Source organism: Mesoplodon densirostris, chromosome 2, assembly GCF_025265405.1.
Source record: "Mesoplodon densirostris isolate mMesDen1 chromosome 2, mMesDen1 primary haplotype, whole genome shotgun sequence".
NCBI classification, from domain to species: Eukaryota; Metazoa; Chordata; class Mammalia; order Artiodactyla; family Ziphiidae; genus Mesoplodon; species Mesoplodon densirostris.
This window is the reverse complement of record NC_082662.1, coordinates 193,039,191-193,058,966: the sequence shown is the minus strand read 5'-3', so window position 1 is coordinate 193,058,966 and position 19,776 is coordinate 193,039,191. Positions and strand designations below refer to the sequence as shown.

At 49.8% G+C, this 19,776-nt stretch overlaps 2 protein-coding genes across 4 annotated transcripts in view; both read left to right on the top strand.

Moving 5' to 3' along the window:
• The window catches only part of KLHL12 (kelch like family member 12), a 28,370-nt gene extending 19,733 nt beyond the window's left edge, over nucleotides 1-8,637 (top strand). For all 3 annotated transcript variants that reach the window (XM_060091523.1, XM_060091521.1, XM_060091522.1), the window contains exons 7-12: nucleotides 4,135-4,241; nucleotides 5,033-5,228; nucleotides 5,662-5,820; nucleotides 6,132-6,230; nucleotides 6,929-7,115; nucleotides 7,273-8,637. In XM_060091523.1, coding sequence (XP_059947506.1) covers nucleotides 4,135-4,241; nucleotides 5,033-5,228; nucleotides 5,662-5,820; nucleotides 6,132-6,230; nucleotides 6,929-7,115; nucleotides 7,273-7,399 — 875 coding nt within the window. In that variant the 3' untranslated portion in view covers nucleotides 7,400-8,637. The remainder of the gene's footprint in view (nucleotides 1-4,134; nucleotides 4,242-5,032; nucleotides 5,229-5,661; nucleotides 5,821-6,131; nucleotides 6,231-6,928; nucleotides 7,116-7,272) is intronic.
• Nucleotides 8,638-11,015: 2,378 nt separating this feature from the next.
• On the top strand, nucleotides 11,016-18,452 carry RABIF (RAB interacting factor). The gene is made up of 2 exons (XM_060091524.1): nucleotides 11,016-11,178; nucleotides 15,863-18,452. The coding sequence occupies exons 1-2, from the start codon at nucleotides 11,053-11,055 to the stop codon at nucleotides 16,106-16,108; spliced, it is 372 nt and encodes a 123-aa protein (XP_059947507.1). The 5' UTR covers nucleotides 11,016-11,052; the 3' UTR covers nucleotides 16,109-18,452.
• The last annotated feature ends 1,324 nt before the right edge of the window (nucleotides 18,453-19,776 follow it).

The window sequence follows — 19,776 nt, the reverse complement described above, 5'->3', positions numbered from 1 at the left end:
CAAAACACCCCAGCGCACACACGTTCCCCTCCTCCCCCCCCAAAAAAATAGTGACTGGCACTGTTGGGACGCCTTGGTGTGAGTAATGCGCCTTTTCACACTGCTCTTATCAGGTGTTTTAGACACATTTTCCTCATCATAAAGATAAGAATCTAACTTGGCAAGTGCCCCATTCCTTGGCAGAGAACAAACAGGCTTCCTTCTGGTCAGCCCTTTCCCTGGCTTTTTCTCACATTAGTAAGTCTGCTGGAGTAGTGGTCCCAGCTGAGGGTCCAAAAACAGTGAAACCCTAGGAGTTCCTCTGAGGGAGGAAGACTTTCTAGGCACAAAGCAATAGAAGAAGTTGCAAAAGGAAAGGCCAGTGTACTTGACTAAATAAAAACCATGTACAACACTGTAAGACAAATCAGGAAAATAAATCTGCTGCAGCCACAGCAAAAGGTTAAAGTCGTTTGCATGCAAAGAGCTCATAAAAATGCGTGCAAGAAAGAAACACTAGAGACTTGAGTGTACGGCTCATAGAAGGGGAGTCCTGCTAAATATAAGGGGTGAGATTCGGCCAAAGTAGTTATAAAGTCTTAGCAGTGATAAGGCAAGAATTAAGACAATAAATACAATTTTTTGCCTACCAAAGTATCAAAGAATAAAAGAACAATACCAGTGCTACAGAGAGTAGAATGGATTGGCACCTTTAGAGTGTTGGTGGGGATGGAATTTGTTTCAACCTCAGTATCTTATAATACAGATCAAAAGATTTCTTTAAGGTTCATGTTCTTCACTAGGCAGTCCTCCCATTACTGTGTTAAGAAAATGACTGGGAAAAGTTTCATATTCAAGGATGTTTATCATAGGATTATATGTGATTATTTATAACCCCAAATCATGAACTCCTGAAATGCCTAAGAATATTAAAATCATATATTAAAGGATTTTGTTAATATCTTGAGAAAATGAAATAAAATAGGACGCACTACAATATGGTCCCATTTATGTTTTATAAATATTTAGAAACAAAACTGGAAGGAAATAATCTTATGTTTTGCTGTGTCTTTGTATTGTGGAATTATAGCTAAATTTTTTTCATAACACTTTCTTTTTAAGCTTTTTAACACTAATAATGTATTTTATATATTATATGTTTTATAATCACAAGACATAAAATTCTTAAATCTTTTTAACCAAAGGGTGGGTAACATGTGAGTGAGGATGACAGTCATATTAGCCCTTGAGTTATTTTTTAGACTTTTTAAAAGAAAATCAATTTTGTGCTAGAAAAAGCTACACAGGCTAAACAGACATCAGAATTGACTAAAATTACATGTTTTCAGTGTTAAAACACTGGCCCTCTCATCCTTATCAAAAGCTCTGTTGGCACTGACATGAACTCCGGCTGCAGTGGGGAAGTTAACCACTTAAACTCACGTGGCAGGCAGTCTTTCAAAACACAGGATCTTTGAGGGAAAGTAATGAAAAGAGGTCTTCCTTGCAGAGGTTCGGACACCCCAGCCTCTAGTGATCTAGGAGCCCCAGGGTTCAGAGCCATAAATCACTGAGCGACTCACACTGACACCTTGTCCACGTTCCTCTGTGGATGCAGGTTACCAGGAGGTTTACTGAGAAACTTGCAGCCAACGGGAGTGCTATTGGTCCTCCAGATTTTGAAATTAAAGCTGAAAATCAATGGTATTTTTTTTAATGTGCGAAGCATAGAAAATCCCCTCGGTTGTTGTGGGTGCTTTCGGGACTCATCACTGTCTCACCTCCTCTGCTCAAGTCAGAGGGGGAGAAAGGGGCAGATGGCGGGAAAGTGCTGCCAACGCAGGCCCTGGCCTCCCCCAGCTTGGAGGGATTTCAGAAATAAAATCTGCATCATACAAAAGGGCCCTTTGTTCAAATGCTTTGTTTTCTAAAAGGAGATGGCTGCTCACCTTGGAGAAGGGGCCACGTACTTTATTTGGCAAGTTCACAGACAGGTGCCCTCTCAGAGGGGGAAGTTAAAGTCCATGCTTTATGTGTGGGTTTAAGAAAAATTTCAAACATGTATAAAAACAGAATAATATAAGGATTTGCCCCATACCTATTGTCCAGTTTCAACAATTGTCAACTCATAGCCTACATATTTTGAAGCAAATCCCAGACAGGATAAAATTCCATCCATATATATTATGCTTTCGTGTGTATCTCTAAAAGATAAGAAACACACAACCAAGTATTTACCAGGATTTATCTTCATCAGATATCAAGTACACACACACACTTCCTCAGTTTTCCCGTAATTGATTTTTCTTTGTTTTTGACACTTCAGTTGCTCCAATCAGGATCCAGACAAGGCCCACACATTGCACTGAGTTCATAGCACTCTTTCGTCTCTTTTATTTTATTTTGAAACTATTTTTTTCCACATATTTTTGTTGGGCTTTAATTAATTTATTTATTTTTTGGCTGCATTGCGTCTTGGTTGCTGCGCGTGAGCTTTCTCTAGTTGCGGCGAGCTGGGGCTAGTCTTCGTTGTGGTGCGTGGGCTTCTCATTGTGGTGGCTTCTCTTGTTGTGGAGCCCGTGCTGTAGGCGCACAGGCTTCAGTAGTTGTGGCGTGTGGGCTCAGTAGTTGTGGCTTGCAGGCTCTAGAGCACAGGATCGGTAGCTGTGGTGCACAGGCTTAGTTGCTCCATGGCATGTGGGATCTTCCTGGACCAGGGATTGAACCCGTGTCCCTGCATTGGTAGGCAGATTCTTAACCACTGTGCCACCAGGGAAGTCCTCTTTAGTCTCTTTTAATCCATAGTTTTTTCCCTCCTGCTTTGGTTTTCCTTTGCAATTTATCTGTTAAAGAAACCTGTAGAATTTCCCACAGTCTAGATTCTGTTGACTGCATCGAAGTAGTCTCATTTAGCACATTCTTCTGTCCCCTGTATCTCCTGTAAACTGGTGGTTAGACTAGACGCTTGATAAGAGTCAAGATTCAGCCTCGGGCTTCCCTGGTGGCGCAGTGGTTGAGAGTCCACCTGCCGATGTAGGGGACACGGGTTCGTGCCCCGGTCCGGGAATATCCCACATGCCGTGGAGCGGCTGGGCCCGTGAGCCATGGCCGCTGAGCCTGCGCGTCCAGAGCCTGTGCTCCGCAATGGGAGAGGCCACAACAGTGCGAGGCCCGCGTACCGCAACAAAAAAAAAAAAAAAAAAGATTCAGCCTCAATTTTTCGGCAAGAATACTTCGTAAGTGATGGTGGCGTGCTTCCTGCTGAGTGTTGTGAAGCGTATGTGAGCTTTTCCCTGATGGTCATAGCAGCTGTGGGTGACTGTCACAGCCGTGACTTCATTAGGGGCTTGTCTGTATTTCTTGTCAGTTTAAAGGCACTGCATTTGCTCTTTCAAGTCCAGGTCAACAAAACGCCCTCCTGGTGACTGAATTTCCCTAAATGCTCCAGCTAAGTGTTCTCTCCAGTAGAACAATACACGGGGGACTTCCTCAAAAGAAATATTATCAGAATAAGATTATCCAAATAAGTCCTTAGGGGAAAGGGGACGATATAAAAGCTATCAAAATGTCTTGTTTGGGAAAATAGTAGAGAAAAAGACTCCCTTTTAAAAGCCTAGTCTTATGATTACCTGGCAGTTTTGATGAATTAGCAGGGAATGTAGTCGTATAGTTGGCTAATCTGGAAAAATAAAAGTCATGGAAAAGATTTTTTTAATCTATCATTTGGTTCCTAAGCCACAACTCTCAACTTTTTGGGGACAAGGTTAGGAGAGCATTCTTTGCCATCGCAAAAAAATCTCCCCTTTTGAGTTTTACAGGGTGAGAAGGGCAGAGAGAGCCCCTCCAGCCTCCAGCCTGCACTTGGGGCCCGTTGTGAAATCAGCCAAGTTGTCTAGATGGGTTGAAATGGTGTAGGGTGTGTTCATGCTTGCCTTCCGGAGTTTTAACGTTGTCCAGAAATTTAAATTTCAGAGATTCGGGTTCTCAGGAAGAAATAATTTCCTGTTAGGCAGCCTAATGAATCTCCTGCTTCAGATGGCTTCTCTGCGCTGCAGAGAACAAGGTATCCTAGCCCCATTTCTCCTTCTCCTTCCCTGGGAGGAGTTACCCAGCAGCGATGGGGAAGTGACCTCTCTCCTTCTCCCTTGTCCTCAGGAGCCAACGAAGTGCTTCTGGTGGTTGGGGGCTTCGGAAGCCAGCAGTCTCCCATCGACGTGGTAGAGAAGTATGACCCCAAGACTCAGGAGTGGAGCTTTTTGCCAGTAAGTAGTGGTGGAACCAAGCCTGAGGAAAGAGGTTAAATGCAGTCCCTGGCTCCGGATCATAACTAGTCCAGCCCTTGGACTAGAAGAGCCTGGTAACAGCCTCATGTTCCTTACAGCATTAGTTACAGTAGTTAGTTACTGACTAATTAGACATCAGAAATATTAATGACCCTGTGTCACGTTACACTCAGCTGGCCGCCACCATTCCCGCGCCTTCCCGAGCTGCCTGTGCAACTCCCAGGGCGCTCCTCTCGTGCCCTGTTGACCTGCACACTGTGTTAAACTGTGCTAAGCTGAACTGGCGTCCAGCGGAACTTGGAAGTTTGTATCTCTCTCCTTCGGCGTGTCTGTTTCAGTGCTGAATGAACAGTAGTAATTCTGAGAAAACTTGGAAGTCTTTTGATCATTTCTCCTAACTTTTTGGGTCTTTGGGTCCTGGCCCTTAGATAGCACTGTGGTAATCACTTTCTACTTTATGGAAGGATACCGGTCTTTAGCCCAGTGCCTTATGGAATAGAAAGGAATTGGATACTGGATAACAGAAGGACATTAGGTCCTTTGGAAGCCTTGGAAGGAGGCAAATGTAGAGAAGGCTTTAACCTGTAAGAGCATCACAACAAGCAAGAGGTTTTCATCCAGACAGCAGATGAACCTCTGCCCAGAAGGCTTCACAGTGACAGGTGAAGCAGCAGAGGTGCACAGATAAAAACAGGAAGGACAGCAAAAGGGGAGGCCTAAGCCTGGCATGACTGCAACGACAGAGGTACCTCCTCTCTCCTGAATCCTAGAGCATCACTCGGAAGAGACGCTATGTAGCCTCAGTGTCCCTTCACGACCGGATCTACGTGATTGGCGGCTACGATGGCCGTTCCCGCCTCAGCTCAGTGGAGTGTCTAGACTACACAGCAGACGAAGATGGGGTCTGGTATTCTGTGGCCCCTATGAATGTCCGACGAGGCCTGGCTGGAGCCACCACCTTAGGAGGTAGGCTGGTGCACAGGGCAGTGTTTGCATTTCGGGGTGGCTGGATCGGGGTTCATACCTCTCTATGAAATGTGGAGGCTACTGGTGAAATCAGATATGCCTTTCTGCTTTCAGAAATACTCATGGGTGTTTCAACGCTGACAACAGAGTTGGTAAATCAAGTTCCAGTGTGCTGAGTGGGGAATTGGCACTAGTTGTACTTTTGCAAATTCCCATCTAGTCTTGGAATGTTTCTGAAGATTCCATCTTACCCCATTCTTTTTACATGTCTCGATTGTGCTGTCCTCTTTAAAAAGGACTTAATTGACTTATCCCTTAAAAAAACACTTGTTTTTGCCCCAAACATTGGAAAGAGTCGTGGGAGATTTGTAGAGAAAAGAGTTATTAGAAGCCTCTCGTTCTCTAACAGCTGTGACTTGTTCATTCTGAGCAGATATGATCTATGTCTCTGGGGGCTTTGACGGAAGCAGGCGTCACACCAGTATGGAGCGGTATGACCCAAACATCGACCAGTGGAGCATGCTGGGAGACATGCAGACGGCCCGGGAAGGCGCAGGCCTCGTGGTGGCCAGCGGGGTCATCTACTGCCTAGGTGTGCGGGCTGGGACGCGGGGAGAACTGATGGGCGGCAGCCTCGGGGTGGGATCCTTTTTACCAGAATGAAGTTCGTAGACGTCCTTCCACTAAAACCCTGGTCTGTCGCAGTATATTTTTCATTAACTGGGATTCTCCTTTTCATGGAAGCAGAAAACAGGGTACTGTCAGATTTCTTTTTGGATTATTGGAACCCTTGAGGGAGAACTGGAACTAAAAGACTTAGTTGAACCACTCGAGAAAGGCAGAATGGGAATGGGCATGAGGACTTACCATTCTTTCTGGAGTGGTCTCTGCTTTGTCTTTCAGGAGGATATGATGGCTTGAATATCTTAAATTCAGTTGAGAAATATGATCCCCATACAGGACACTGGACTAATGTCACACCGATGGCCACCAAGCGCTCTGGTAAGACCAGTCAGATCTTGGGGGGCAACAGATGGAGCTGTCCAAACCTTGTATGTGCAGTGAGGGTGCAGCCACAGGCCAGGCATCGGGCCAGGGCTGCAGCCCCGTCTTCCCTGGAGACGGAGGGAAACATGAGTCAGGTCCATTCTCCTCCAGCCTGTTGTCTCTAAATACAGTGAGACTAAAGGCAGCCTAAACCTTGACTGGGGTACAATTTGAGGGCGAAGGCTTCCTGTCTTACTCGTGTTTTGCATCTGGGCCCCTCCCTGCATCTTAGCAGCCAGTCCAGCTCTGTGCACGTGGTGCACACGGCCTGAGGGAATGTGCGTGTGCGGCAAAGGGGCTTCCTGAGCCCCCAGGCTGGGGCACAGTAAGCAGAGCGCCCTTCCTCTGGGCAAGATGTGCTCCAGAGCCAGTCACAACCCCTTTCCTCCCTTTATTGCCTTCTTTTTTCCACTTCCTTCTTTTCTCCTGATAAGGGTTGGGCCGTGAATTAACAAAGGTGAAGATGACAGCCAGTTCAAGAGGGTTTACAGGCGGGTAACCTGTGCTGGACTAGATTCTTCCAGGCCTGTCTGGCCCCGTCCCCATCCCTCGGCCATTCTGGAATTCAGCTAGCCGTCAGTGACAGTGTTCTGTTTCTAGAAGTCAGATCCTGAGCTTAGCAGTATTCATTTGCTGTACCTTTTCTTCCCCAGGTGCGGGAGTAGCCCTGCTGAATGACCATATTTATGTGGTGGGGGGATTCGATGGTACAGCCCACCTTTCTTCTGTCGAAGCATACAACATTCGCACCGATTCCTGGACAACCGTCACTAGCATGACCACCCCGCGATGCTACGTCGGGGCCACGGTGCTTCGGGGGAGACTTTATGCGATTGCAGGGTGAGGGTTAAACCAGGCATCCAGGGCGGTGTGATCCGAGCCGCATCTAGGGTGGAGATGGGGTTTGGTTCAGGAGGGAGACGGCTTGTTTGGGAGGGGGTCTGTGTGGGAGGGGGCCGTGTCGCTGCAGAGCTCAGTCCCACCTCTTTCCCCTCAGCTACGACGGGAACTCCCTGCTGAGCAGCATCGAGTGCTACGACCCCATCATCGACAGCTGGGAGGTCGTGACCTCCATGGGAACTCAGCGCTGCGACGCTGGCGTGTGTGTTCTCCGCGAGAAGTGACCGGTCCGAGAGACAGTTTGCAGGGAACCAAGGATCCTTTCCAGAATGTCTGTTTCTCACTGTGTGCACAGAGCGATTACAGACACCAGTGCCGCGATGATTGTGCTTATTTGACGCCCCTCGCGCTGGTGGTTGTCCCCGAGGAGGGTGGGCAGCAGACCCTCAAGGGAGGAGACTGCACACTGAGTGGGTGTGAGAGGCCAGAGCGCCTCTCCTCCCGGCCGCGGGGGCACTTTCTCCTCGTTTCTGACTCAGCGTGCGCTTGGGAGAATATACATTTAAGTTGTGCCTCGCGTGTTGCAGAGAATTAAGGTGAGTATGAGCGCCGGGGTGTGGGCAGTATCCAGCCTCGATGATTGGAAGGATACCAACTCTTGTTTTACAACAATAAATATCTTTCTAGTCTACAGGTAGCAGGGGCAACACAGTTCCGTTCTGGAGGAAAACAGAGGGAAGAGCCCCGTCAAAACGTTGGGGGGACAGGGTTGGCGTCAGACCTGGGTGTAGAGTGTGGGAAGGGAGCTGGACGTGGTGGAATGTGAGTGAACCTGCGACAGCTGGAAGGCTGAGGAGGGAGTGTTATTTGAGGGTCTCTCCTTGGCCCCCTGGTATTTCTGGGCCCTGGGGACTGAGAGAGTGACAGAGCCAGCACATGTTAGGTGAGCAGAGGTGGAGGAGAAGTGGGCCTTCAGTGGGCCAGGGATAAGCCAGAAGTTCCTGTGATTTCACAGTAGTCCTCCCTGCTGTGAAGGTCTTCCGCTGTTGAATCAAATGCTACTCACTCCACTGTTATGCGTCCATACTGTTTAGAGGGGGCGGGGGAGGGGCGGGGTGGCAGCTGCCGAGAAGTTCAGCTGCCTGATTACTCCCTCATTCTTTTAAGGACATACTTCTGCTAAGGTGTGGTTTTTACTGCTGTGTTTTGTACATGTAGTTCTTTGCTATTAGAACGCCCCTTCCCTGTCTTTAAAGTGGATTTTTTTCATCCCAGGACAGAATCATCAACGACAACTAAAATCCTTTTGTTAGTTTCGGTACGCGCTGTCCCTCCAAGGCTCCCCTGTGCTGTGCAGTGACATTCCTGCTCTGTGGGTATTGGGAGTGTGGGGACGTGATCACCTAAAGAAGGATGCATTTTCCCTTTGCTCTGAAATTCCTTTTTTTCCTCTTTCCCTGAGTTGTACTGACCTCAAGTTCATTTTGTTTGTATTTTTTTTTAAGAAAATCTTGAAAATCAATGGTCTCAAGTGCCTGTCTTGCAGACATTTTGGGGGACCAGGCATAGGGATCAGCTGCAGGTCCTGTCTCTTCAGCCCGTTCACCTGTGTGTTTGCCAACTAGCTCTGCTGTGTCTCTGCTGTGTTAGACAGGTAAGAGATCTCCGGAGACTCCCATCAATACAAGGTTATCTGAATTGCATATTCACGGACTCACACAGTTGGATTTTACTTAGAAACCACAGGGGATAAAGAAGAGGCAATCTTGGGCTTGTTTTGTAACCAGTTGCATTTTAGGGTTTTAGTCGCCCCAGTCCTTTTCCCATTTGCCTCGATTTGTGTCACAAACAGCTGTTTGTGATGCAAACAGCTATGCGGAAGGCTTGCAGAACTGCAAAACTCTTGATACTCCCAGAGCAAAGGGAAGGGGGAGCCAAAGAGGTTCAGCAAAGAGGCCGGCCGGCCTTTCTCTAGCAGAGGGATTGTGCCTGCGATGAAACCGAACTGTGAGACGTGTGCCTCGTTCTCTCAGGAAGAGACCAGGGGCGGCACAGGAGCGGAGGGGGTGAAGAACCCATGGCTCTGGGCTCTGGGCTGTCTTCATGGCTGACTTCGGAGTTTCAGACCAAATTCCCAAGTAGTTCTTAGATGGCAGCCACCGCTGAATAGCCCCCCTCCGTCCCTTTCCACTCTTTCCCCAGTCTTCTGTGCTTTCCCCTACTCATGGACCTACGCACAGCTACCCCTTATTTGGTGGTTCCTCCTGGTTTTCTAGCTCCCGTAACTGGCAGGCAGCCACTAAGTTATGCAACCTCTGAAAGCTACCTTCATCTTGTGTCACCTGTCACCTCCACCACAATACAGACATCCAATTAGTTTTTAGGTTGTACATGAGTTTACTTTAATTGTCCCAAATCCATTCCTGTGTTTTTTTTTCCCTCTGCTACCACGTAGTTCAGACTTTTATCTTTTGCCCAGACTCAGGGAGCACAGTCTCCTGATACCCTTACCTCTACTCTTCGCTTGCTTTCCAGTCTAGCCCCTCCATTTGGTCATCAGTTATCTTTCTAAAGCACGGACAGGGCCATTACAATACCAAACATACAACACATTTTCAGTAAATATCCAACAGTTATTTCTGGCCTAAAAGTCCATGGATGCCCACTGTCCATGTTATAAGGTTTGAATTCCTTCGCATGACACTAGACCCATGGCGATCTGGACTCACGGCACCTTTCTGATCTTGCCTCCTCTACCACTCTCCCTTCCCCCAGGTATCACGTGCTTCATCCACAGTGGTCTTAACCATTCCTAAGTTTGTTCTCACCCTTGTGGATATATTACACCCTTCCTTCTATCTGAAATAATCTTGCTCTCCCGAAAAAATCCTAGTCACCTTTTAATGCCCAATTCAAGTGTCACCTAGGTAAAGCCTTTTCTGACTCCCCGTATGGAATTACTCCTGATCTGTGCTTTGTTCCCTGGATTGTCTTTATCACATGTCCTTGGGTTTGGGTCTGTCTTCCTATTTAAACTGCGTTCTCCAGTACAAAGTGCCTGTCGTCATAGTATCCTCAGGGTGTAGCATATTCCGTTATTGCTCAGCAAATGTTGAATTAATGAAGGACAGAGAGGAAGAAGAAAAACGTGCCGCCGACAGGGGGTGGTGGGTAGATGAGACGTTTCTCAGGCGGCTTGGCTCCCCTTCTATCTGCCTCCCCTGCCATCTCAGGAAGGCCACGCCTGCCGCACTACAACTAGTAAGCTAGACATCTGAAGACGAACCGGAGAGAGTGAGATGCAGTGTAACGACCCAGCAGTGGCTCTAGGGCCATGCCTGGACCCGTGGGCCCCCGAAGGCAGCCTTTCCGACTTTTACCGCCTCACTGCGCTACGACCGACCCATAGGGAAACTGGGACTCGAGACGTTTCTGGAAGCGCGTCAACACCAGGTCTTGCCACGTAGTTAGTGGTCAGTATGATTAGTACAGAGAGCAGCAACTGAAGCTTCCAGGCGCCTGTCTCCGCCCACAAGGCAGGTGTCCCTGTAGGTCGCGTCCCGTGTGAGCCACTGCGGCTGAGATTTGCTGATGGGGGTCTGACCCCAGGACGTCCCCGTCGCTCACGGGACTAAACGCACACCTGGACTGCCTCAGTTTCACTCAGTGTAAGGGAAGCCCAGCGCCCAGGTGAGCCTGGGCAGAAGCTCTGTCACGTCCCAGAAGGGACCTAGCACAAAACCACGCCGACACCCGGCCGCCTGTGCGGCGGCGAAAGGCCGCGCCTGCGCAGTGGCGTCCAGGGCCGGGAAGCGGCGCCTGCGCTGAAGGAGCGCTGCCGGCTCCGCCGCCGCCGCCGAGACCGCGCCTGCGCAGTGCGGAGAGGTCGCCCTGAGACCGCGCCTGCGCGCCGCCGCCAAGGGCCCGGGTGGAGGCCATGGAGCCCGCGGCGCCGCCGAGCGAGCTGGTGTCGGCGGAGGGCCGGAACCGGAAGGCGGTGCTGTGCCAGCGCTGCGGCTCCCGCGTGCTGCAGCCGGGCACGGCGCTCTTCTCCCGCCGGCAGGTGAGGGGACGCGGAGGGAAACGGGGGGAGGGGCGGCGACACCGGGTCCCTTTCGGCTTGGACCCGGACACTGGCGCACCGGGGCCGCGCCTGCCGACCGCGGGTGCCGACGCCGGGCCGCTGTAGACCGACCTTCTAGGGAGCCTGAGCGTTCCTTCCTCAGGCTCAGGTGTCGATGCCCGTCGTCCCGCTGTCACGTTCCGCAGCCTCCTCCCTACTGCGCCGCCACGCCCCGCCCTGGGAGTGGGCGCGGGTCCCGGGGGGGAGTGGGCGGGGAAACGGGGGGGCGGTTCGCACTGGGCGGGTGGGCACGGTGGGGGAGGGACGGGACGTGGGGGCCGTCCTGGGGGCGAGGCCCGAACCCGCAGAGCGCTCGCTCGCTCCCGGGTCTGTGATCCCCGCCGACGTCGTGAATCACTAGGAGTGTCGTTCACACCGCTGCACAGATCCCGTGTCCCACGTCCCGTGTCCCGCGCCCGCTGCCCCGAGACTGCGCGTGAGGGAGGACACAGACATTGGGATTTAAGTAAATGAGGGAGTGAAGTTCTCAGTCCGTGAGCCTAAGGGTTAGAGCAGGCGGAGCGGATCCGCGTGTCGCAGGCGCCATCGGTCACCCGACGTGTTCTTTTTTTTAAGCCCTGTGAACGGTTTCTTTATAAAATGTTCAGACCCCCGACTCGGTCCTTTGTGGAATCTCACCTGCAGTCTGGGGCAGAGGAAATTATAGTCACAGAGGAAAGAAACATCAAAGAGCTTGATAATGTAGGGAAAGGGTGATGAGTTAGAGAAGGGAGTAGTTGCTTTGTTACCTTTTGAGGGAGAGGGCAGTTGGGGCAGGAGAGGGGGGTGGAAGATGAGCTTAGAGCAATGTTTGGATGAGAATGAGAGCAAACCGAGACATTATTCTCAAACTAAGCATGCACCTAACATAGGACCCAGCTAGTGTTCTCCGGGCCTTTGTCCCTGGCGGGATGAAAACATGTTCACACAAAACCTGTGCACAAATGTTCACTGCACCTTTATTCCTAAGAGCCAAAAACCAGAAACAGCCCAGCAGGCCTTCTGCTGGTGAATGATGCCACACCACGGGCACCACAACTTGGATGAGAATGAATCTCCAGGGAATTATGCTGAGTGAAGAAAGCTGGTCCCAAAAGATTACTGTTGTATCATTCCATTTATATGACATTTTTGAATTTTAGAAATGGTCAACAGATTAGTGATTGCCAGGGTTTAGGAAGCGGGGGCGGGTCAGGGGTGTTGGCAAGTGTGGTTATAAAAGGGTGGACGGATGGTGGTGATGGCTGCACAATAATGGGGATGTACTTAATGGCACCAAACTGCCCACTTAAAAATAATTTAAATGGTACAGTTTATGTTATGTATAGTTTATCACAGTGAAAAATCAGGAATCACAATGGAACATGCCTCAGGTGTGTTGGGACAGTGTTGTTATAGTTATTGCTGCATAACAAAATCACCCCAGACAGTGACTTAAAACATTAACGTTTATCTTGCTTACAAATTTGGGGGTTGGCAGGACCCAGCTACGGCTCAGAAGTTCTCTCATTCATGGTCTTTCACGGGGCAGCGGTTAGAGGGGTCATCTCAGAAGCTTGCTCACTCCCATGTCTGCCTGTGGACTGAGAGGATTCAGGCACCTGGAACAGGCTGTGATGGGCCGGCCGCTCCTCCCGGTATCCGCCAGGAGGCCTCAGGGTCACCAGGGCTCTCAGAGCAACTGTTCCAAGAGCAACCTGCAAAAGTGGCCCAGCCTTCCCTAACCTAGCCTGTCACTCCCACCTTGGCCTGCCCAGGCTCAAGGGGAGAGGCACGGTCTCCACATCTTGGAAAGGTTGTCAGAGAATTTGTGGACATTTGTGTGGTTTTAAAACCACCACAAGGGACTTCCCTGGTGGCGCAGTGGTTAAGAATCTGTCTGCCAGTGCAGGAGACACGGGTTTGAGCCCTGGTCCTGGAAGATCCCACATGCCGCGGAGCAACTAAGCCCGTGTGCCATAACTACTGAGCCTGCGCTCTAGAGCCCGTGAGCCACAAGTACTGAGCCCACACACTGCAACTACTAAAGCCCGTGTGCGTAGAGCCCGTGCTCCACAGCAAGAGAAGCCACGGCAATAAGAAGCCTGCGCGCCCCAACGAAGATGAGCCCCCGCTCACTGCAACTAGAGAAAACCACGCGCGGCATCGAAGACCCAGTGCAGCGATAAACAGATAGATAGATAAATATATATATATATGTCGGGTTCTTTCCCCATGTCAGTATCTTTAAAATAATAATAATAAAAAATAATAAAACCACCACATGTACTCACTGAAGGGGGAAAAATTACAAAAAAGGTTAACAGAAGGTTACTGTAACAGTTTTTATTCTCATCTATAGTACAGCATGCTTGCCAAGTTCTCTGTAGTGAGAATGTATTTTTACAAAGAGAAAGAAAATATTTTATTTTTTAACGGGTACTGTTAATAGTTCTTGAAGAAAGCAGAAGAGGTTTCACTGAGACATCAGCAGAATCTCAGCGTCGTGGTGTTCGATGTGTCTCACAGAGCTGGCCGGGATCAGGGGTGCTGGCCGGGGCCTTGGCCGCACATCTAACCCACCTCGTCAGGGGTCTGGCGACTTTGGCCCCCAGGCAGCCGAGTTGGCCACCTCAAGTTAGCTGTTAATTTCTAGATTTCCACCCCAGTAGTCTGTCCAGAAAGCCTCATTGTGTCCCACATGTTACATCCCACAGCGTGACCCTAGCGTTGTCCTCTACTTTGTTGAGGTCCAGGCACAGATACACAGACAAGTGCACATACATGGCTCTGACTTAACAGGATTTCAGTAAAAATGGGAATGTTGAGGAAGAGAGGGAACAGGACCCAGTGTGACTGACCCCTTGAATGGATGGCTAGTAATAGTTCATGCCCTTTAGTCACTAATCAAGTGGGAGACAGCAGAGGTGGCCTTATGCACTGCGAACGGGGACAATGTGAGGGAGATTCGCGCTCCTGTGCTAGACATGTCCTGAGGGCTAATGCATATATAGTCTTCGATTTTCTCCCCTCACGTTTCACTCCTCTTGCATTTAGTTAAGATGTGATTTCACACCCACAGTATAGGAGGTAGGCTGGAAATGTACCTAGGGACGTTTAGGCCCACAGAAAATTACTCTTAGGACTGGAATTCAGGTTTTCTGGTTCCTGAATTTTGATTCCTACCTCTCTTTGCCTCTGCCTTTACTCAGGGTAAAACAAAGCATTAGGGACTCATTTAACCATCAGATGAGGCAAAAAGAGTGGCTGGAATGACAATATAACAGGAAGAGGGACTGTCATATTTTGTGATGTCCTCAGATGAAGTCTCAGGTGACACAGCAAAGGGAAATGCACAGATGTGTTTTAATAAGCCGAGTGCTTGGAGGACAGGGAGGGGGAATGTTCTGGATCAGAGCTCCCTCCTCCCTGCCAGGGATACCCTACCTGCGTCACAGGCCTGGAGTTCGGAAGTGCGGGCTCCAGGGTATTTCACACACTGGCAGCTCTTGTGGACTTCCTGACATTCTCATCCCCACCAGAGCATTGACCTGTTTTGGATTGATGTCAGTCTAATTTTTTAAAAACTTTTAAAGTTGTTAGCTTTTGTCCTGATTGCCAATGCCGGGCTAGCACACTAAGGCCATCCTATTTTATTAGAGTTTGGGGGTGCGTTGGTAGTGAATTATGGGGTGGGAAATACTCTGCGCATTGGCGGCAGCCGTGGTGAGGAGCAGGGAAGGAGCTTGGCTGACGTGTACTGCAGTGGGCGGGGCAGCTGAGGCGTCCGCTAATCACGTGGAAGAAGTCAAAGGGGTTGCGTGCGTGCGTGCGTGCGTGCGCATGCTTTCTCCTCAGGAATGGGAGATGAAAGGGTCCTAGAGATAATATTCCAAATTCTAGAACTAGATTTTTCCTTTTTAATGTTCCTTTTATGAGATAAAGCCCGTTATCTTCGTAACAACAGTGATGGAGTAGCGTGAAGCCGGACATCCTGTTTGCTCTTGTCCCAAATATTTGCGCCCTGCTTTGTGTCACTTGCCGTTCCAGGCAGTGGGGATGTGGTAGTGAACAGGAAAAGTGAGCTGGTGGAGGGAGCCCCCTGGTAAGTAACAGCCAGTAAGCTGATCAGATGATTTCAGAAACGACAAGTAGGAAATGGAGCAGCATAAGGAAACTTTGGGGGTGATGAATATGCTCGTTATCTTGATCGCGGTAAAGCTTTGTTGGTGTGCAGTATACGTGTGCCAGAATGTGTCAGATTGGCCACGTTGGTGTGCGTCAGTTATGCCTCAGCTGAGCCACTTTAAAGAATACACATGCAGTGGGCAGCATGGGAAGCTCGTGCAGTTTGTCCGGTTGGGGGAGACCCTGAGGAGGCCACGAGGGAGCCGAGTGTCCGGGAGGAGCTGGCCCTGGAGGGTCCGGGGGCGGGGGCGGGGGCGGGGAGGAGGAGCCCGAGGAGGGGGAGGGGAGGAACAGGCCGGCCCCGAGGACCCAGGGCGTCCCGGTTACCGCGGCAACCAGGCAGCGCCTCTCCCCCTGCTCCTGAGAGGCGGGCGAGGACCGGGGCGCCTGGGCTGGGGGAGCCTCGGGGGCCGGCCGTGCGGAGTGAGCAGGGCTCTGCTGTGTTCTCTCCGCGCAGCTCTGCCTCCCGCCCATGCGGAAGAAGCCGGCGCTGGCCGATGGCGGCAGCCCTGAGGGCGACCTTCTGCAGGAGCACTGGCTGGTGGAGGACATGTTCACTTTCGAGAACGTGGGCTTCACCAAGGACGTGGGCAACATCAAGTTCCTGGTCTGCGCGGACTGCGAGATCGGCCCCATCGGCTGGCACTGCCTGGACGACAAGAACAGTTTCTATGTGGCCTTGGAACGGGTTTCCCATGAGTGACTGAGGGGAGGGGACTCAGCTCCACCCCAGCTATAAAAGCTACTCCCCACAAGGACGGCCGAGTCGCCTTCTCTGCCCTAATGTCAGTCACGGGTGTCGGCCCGCCCCGTCCAGCACGCGTCCACGTGCTTCCTCACGGCCTCGGCGCCGGCCTCCTGCTTAGTTCACAGGCGTTCCCGCCTTTGCTCGGCTCCCTTTCCCCCCGGGTTTAGGACACGGGGTGCTTCCACAGATCTCCCCTCCCGGCCTCCTGCTCTCCTGTACCCTGGGCTCTCACCCTCAGAGACCAGTTATGCGACCTTTTAGCCATTATGACGCGTGACAGATGGTGCTCATGATGGTGCTGACGGTTGAAACCCGCCTTTTTCTCATTCAGGAAAGTGCACGGACGTCTGTTGTGTGGCTAACTTTATCTACAGTAATTTATTCTTTCTAAAAGTAAAGCATTTCCAAACTGCAGTATTTAAACCACTAATCAGAAACACATTCCTTTGGACATGCCTCTAAGACCACGTTGAGGGCCCCCCCCCCCTAGGCTGACAGTGACTTTATTGTCCCTTCAAATCTCGATGTAGTTTTTCTTTGTATTCGCTCCGCACTGCTATATATAGCCTGTAAGCCGGAAGTCAGATTTCCAACCCCATCTGTCAGCTACCCCGAGCGAAACTCAGCCCTGGCTGTGTTCCCAAGATCTCCTGGAGTCAGCGGAGAGTGTGGGACGTAGGGGGCGGGCCTTTGCCACATCACACATGACTTCATTGGTTTGTCTGACGTGGACGCATATAACTCTCATCTAACTCTCTCTTTGCTCCTAGGACAGACTTCTTAAGTGGATGGTGTCATCATTACTGTATGCGCTGGGCGTGGTCCTCACAGATGTCTGATTCAGTTGGAATCTCTAGACTAACCCAGAACACAGACTTTCCGTCCAGATGCCTCTCTGTAGCTGTGGGGTTGCTCTGACGGTTCGATGTTCAGTACGATTCTCAGTTCTGTCATTTCTCTTCTGAAACGACTCACCATCTCAGAAGGAGTCTGTGAAACCAGGTTCCGGGTATCCTCCCATCTTCCGTGCCTTTGAGGCTCAGGAGACCTAGAATGCAAATGAGGGCTAAGTGGAGACCTTACAGACATTCCTTCGAACCTGTTTTCCAGTTGCTTCCTCCCTCCTTCTCCCCAGAACTTGGTCTAAGGGCCCCCCAACTAAAGTGCGGGCCTTGGGCACAGTTTTGCCACCAACCTCCTCCCCTAGAAAGGTGGCTTCCGTCCCCGGCCGTAGCCTCACAAGCTCTGGTAGAAAATGAGAGAACTGTTTTCTAGACAGATGGTCAGATGTCCATGATTATGGCATTTGCAGAAAAACTGAGAGAATATCCACTCAGGTGAGAAGGAACAAAACCACATAGATGCCTCTGGGGACATGTGGCCCCTCGTATCATGAGCCAAAACCTGGGCAAAGCGTTTTTTTAGACTTTTACTTTTCTTTCCTTTTTTAATCACAGGAATAGTACACATTCATTGCAGATAAATACAAAAGTAGGTATATGGGGATATGTGTATATGTATAGCTGATTCACTTTGTCGTAGGGCAGAAACTAACACACCATTGTAAAGCAATTCTACTCCAACAAAGATGTTAAAAAAAAAAGTAGGTAGAAAAATGTTTTTAATCATTCATATTTTCACCATGCAGAGATTGCCGACGGTAATGTGGTGTTACGTTCTCAGTGTTTTTCTATATGTACTGTATAAATAAACGTAGGGTTTTTAAAACAAATATGAGATCATGTGGTACTCTCATAACTTGCTTTTTCCATTTAACAAAATACTAACTTCCCACGTAGGTGACGTCCATCTCCGCCGTTGTATTTCTGTACTGTAATTTATTTTACAGTCCACTGTTAGATTGTCTCCAGCCTCTCCTAAACCATGTGATATAAGGTGCAACCTTGTAGCTGAATCTGTCCAGGCTTTTGTACTGTTTCCCCGGCTGCGTCAGCAGTAGCGGGCTTGCAGGGTGTGTGCGTCTTCACGGCTCTGCTGACTGACGCACACACCCCGGAACAGCTGTGCGGCTTTACCCTCCTCCCCAGCAGTTCCTAACACTGGGTATTTATTATCTTAAATGAATATGTTGATACTTTAATAGTAGGAAAAATAGCGTCTCATTGTATTAATTTGCATTTATTTTATTTCTAATGAAATTTTTATATATTTACTGGTCATTTGTGTTTCGTTTCTTGAGAATTCCCAGACTTTGTTCCTCCAACAGCCGAAATATCGAGTTGTTATTCTGCCTTTTCAGCTTGATTTGAAAGAAATAAAGGCATTTAAACAGTGACAATTAGATTCTTGCACGTCCTTGGGAAGAATGTATAACTGGAAACAGAGAGGAGGGCTGAAACCTGCGCCTTAGGATTTACCCTGGGGCCTGTCGTGGAATGAAGGTCGTCTCCCTGCCCCCCACACATGGTGGGCTCTGGGGAAAGCCTTGTGAGTCAGGTCGCTGTGTGCGCCGGGGCACCAGGGGGAGCCCACGACCGCGGCTGTGAGTATCGAGGCTGCAGCTGCAGTGGGGGAGCGGTTGATTTTTCCAGGGCCTTCCTGTTTTGACACAGAATTAAAGGTGGATAGCGGTGTACCGACACTTTACTGCTGTTAGCGTACTGCATGAGGATCCTCAGAACTCCGCCGTGTGGCTGTGAGGACCTCTGCTCCCAGTACTGGTGGACTGACCATCCCAGTGAGGGCAGCTCGAAAGGCTGGGTACATACTTTAAAAGTCCGGAGGCATCAGGGCGCTAACACGAGTTTGGAGAACTACTGGAACGGGGCCACGGAGAAGATGGAGGCCCCGGGCGGTGGGCTTAGTGTGATAGACGCTCTCCTCCTGGCAGCGCTTTCCAGCTTAGAGGAGGCAGTTCGGAGGGTGATGGGTGGTCCTGACGGCCTTGCAGAAGTCGGGGACAGGGCCTGTCACAGGGTGTGGACCAGGCGGCCGGCCCTCACTTCGGGTTGGGGCCCTCGGTCCTTTGCCCCCGGAAGCAGGGCAAAGCAGGGTGGGGAGTAGAAAGTTTCTAGGACGGATGGCAGCTCAGCCTCCAAATCTCAGCCCTTGAAATTGGATTAAGGTGATCCCAAGGGGTCGTTGGCCCAGGCCTTTGGCACGAGCAAACAAAAACCCTCTCTAGAGGAAAATGACACCATCCTAAACTTCAAATTCTTTCTGCAAACAATTTTGCTCATACAATATCCTGAATATAATAAAATGTAACCAAGCATATGGTTACATTTGATCCATTCAAGCTGACATCTGATTTATTGAGATTCAGGAGCCTGTGAGTTAAGGATGGTTTTTGCCTACATAAAATTCTCAGTTTTGCCTCTTAGCCCACAAAGCCTAAAATATTTGTCTGGTCCTTAAAGAAAAATTTTGCCAACTCATGACTAATTGTAAAGATGTCGCCTTTTCCCCAAACTGATGTATATAAATTTAATAAAATCCCAATCAAAAACCCAACACATTTTGTGTGTGTGAAATTCAACAAACTGATTCTAAAAGTTATATGTAAGGGGACTTCCCTGGTGATCGAGTGGCTAAGACTCCAAGCTCCCAATGCAGGGGACCCAGGTTCGATCCCGGGTCAGGGCACTAGATCCCACATGCAT

Coding starts and splice junctions, on each gene's coding strand:
- RABIF (XM_060091524.1), top strand. CDS start 11,053: ATGGAGCCCGCGGCGCCGCCGAGCGAGCTGGTGTCGGCGGAGGGCCGG. Junction 11,179..15,862: donor CGCTCTTCTCCCGCCGGCAG/GTGAGGGGACGC, acceptor CTCTCCGCGCAG/CTCTGCCTCCCGCCCATGCG.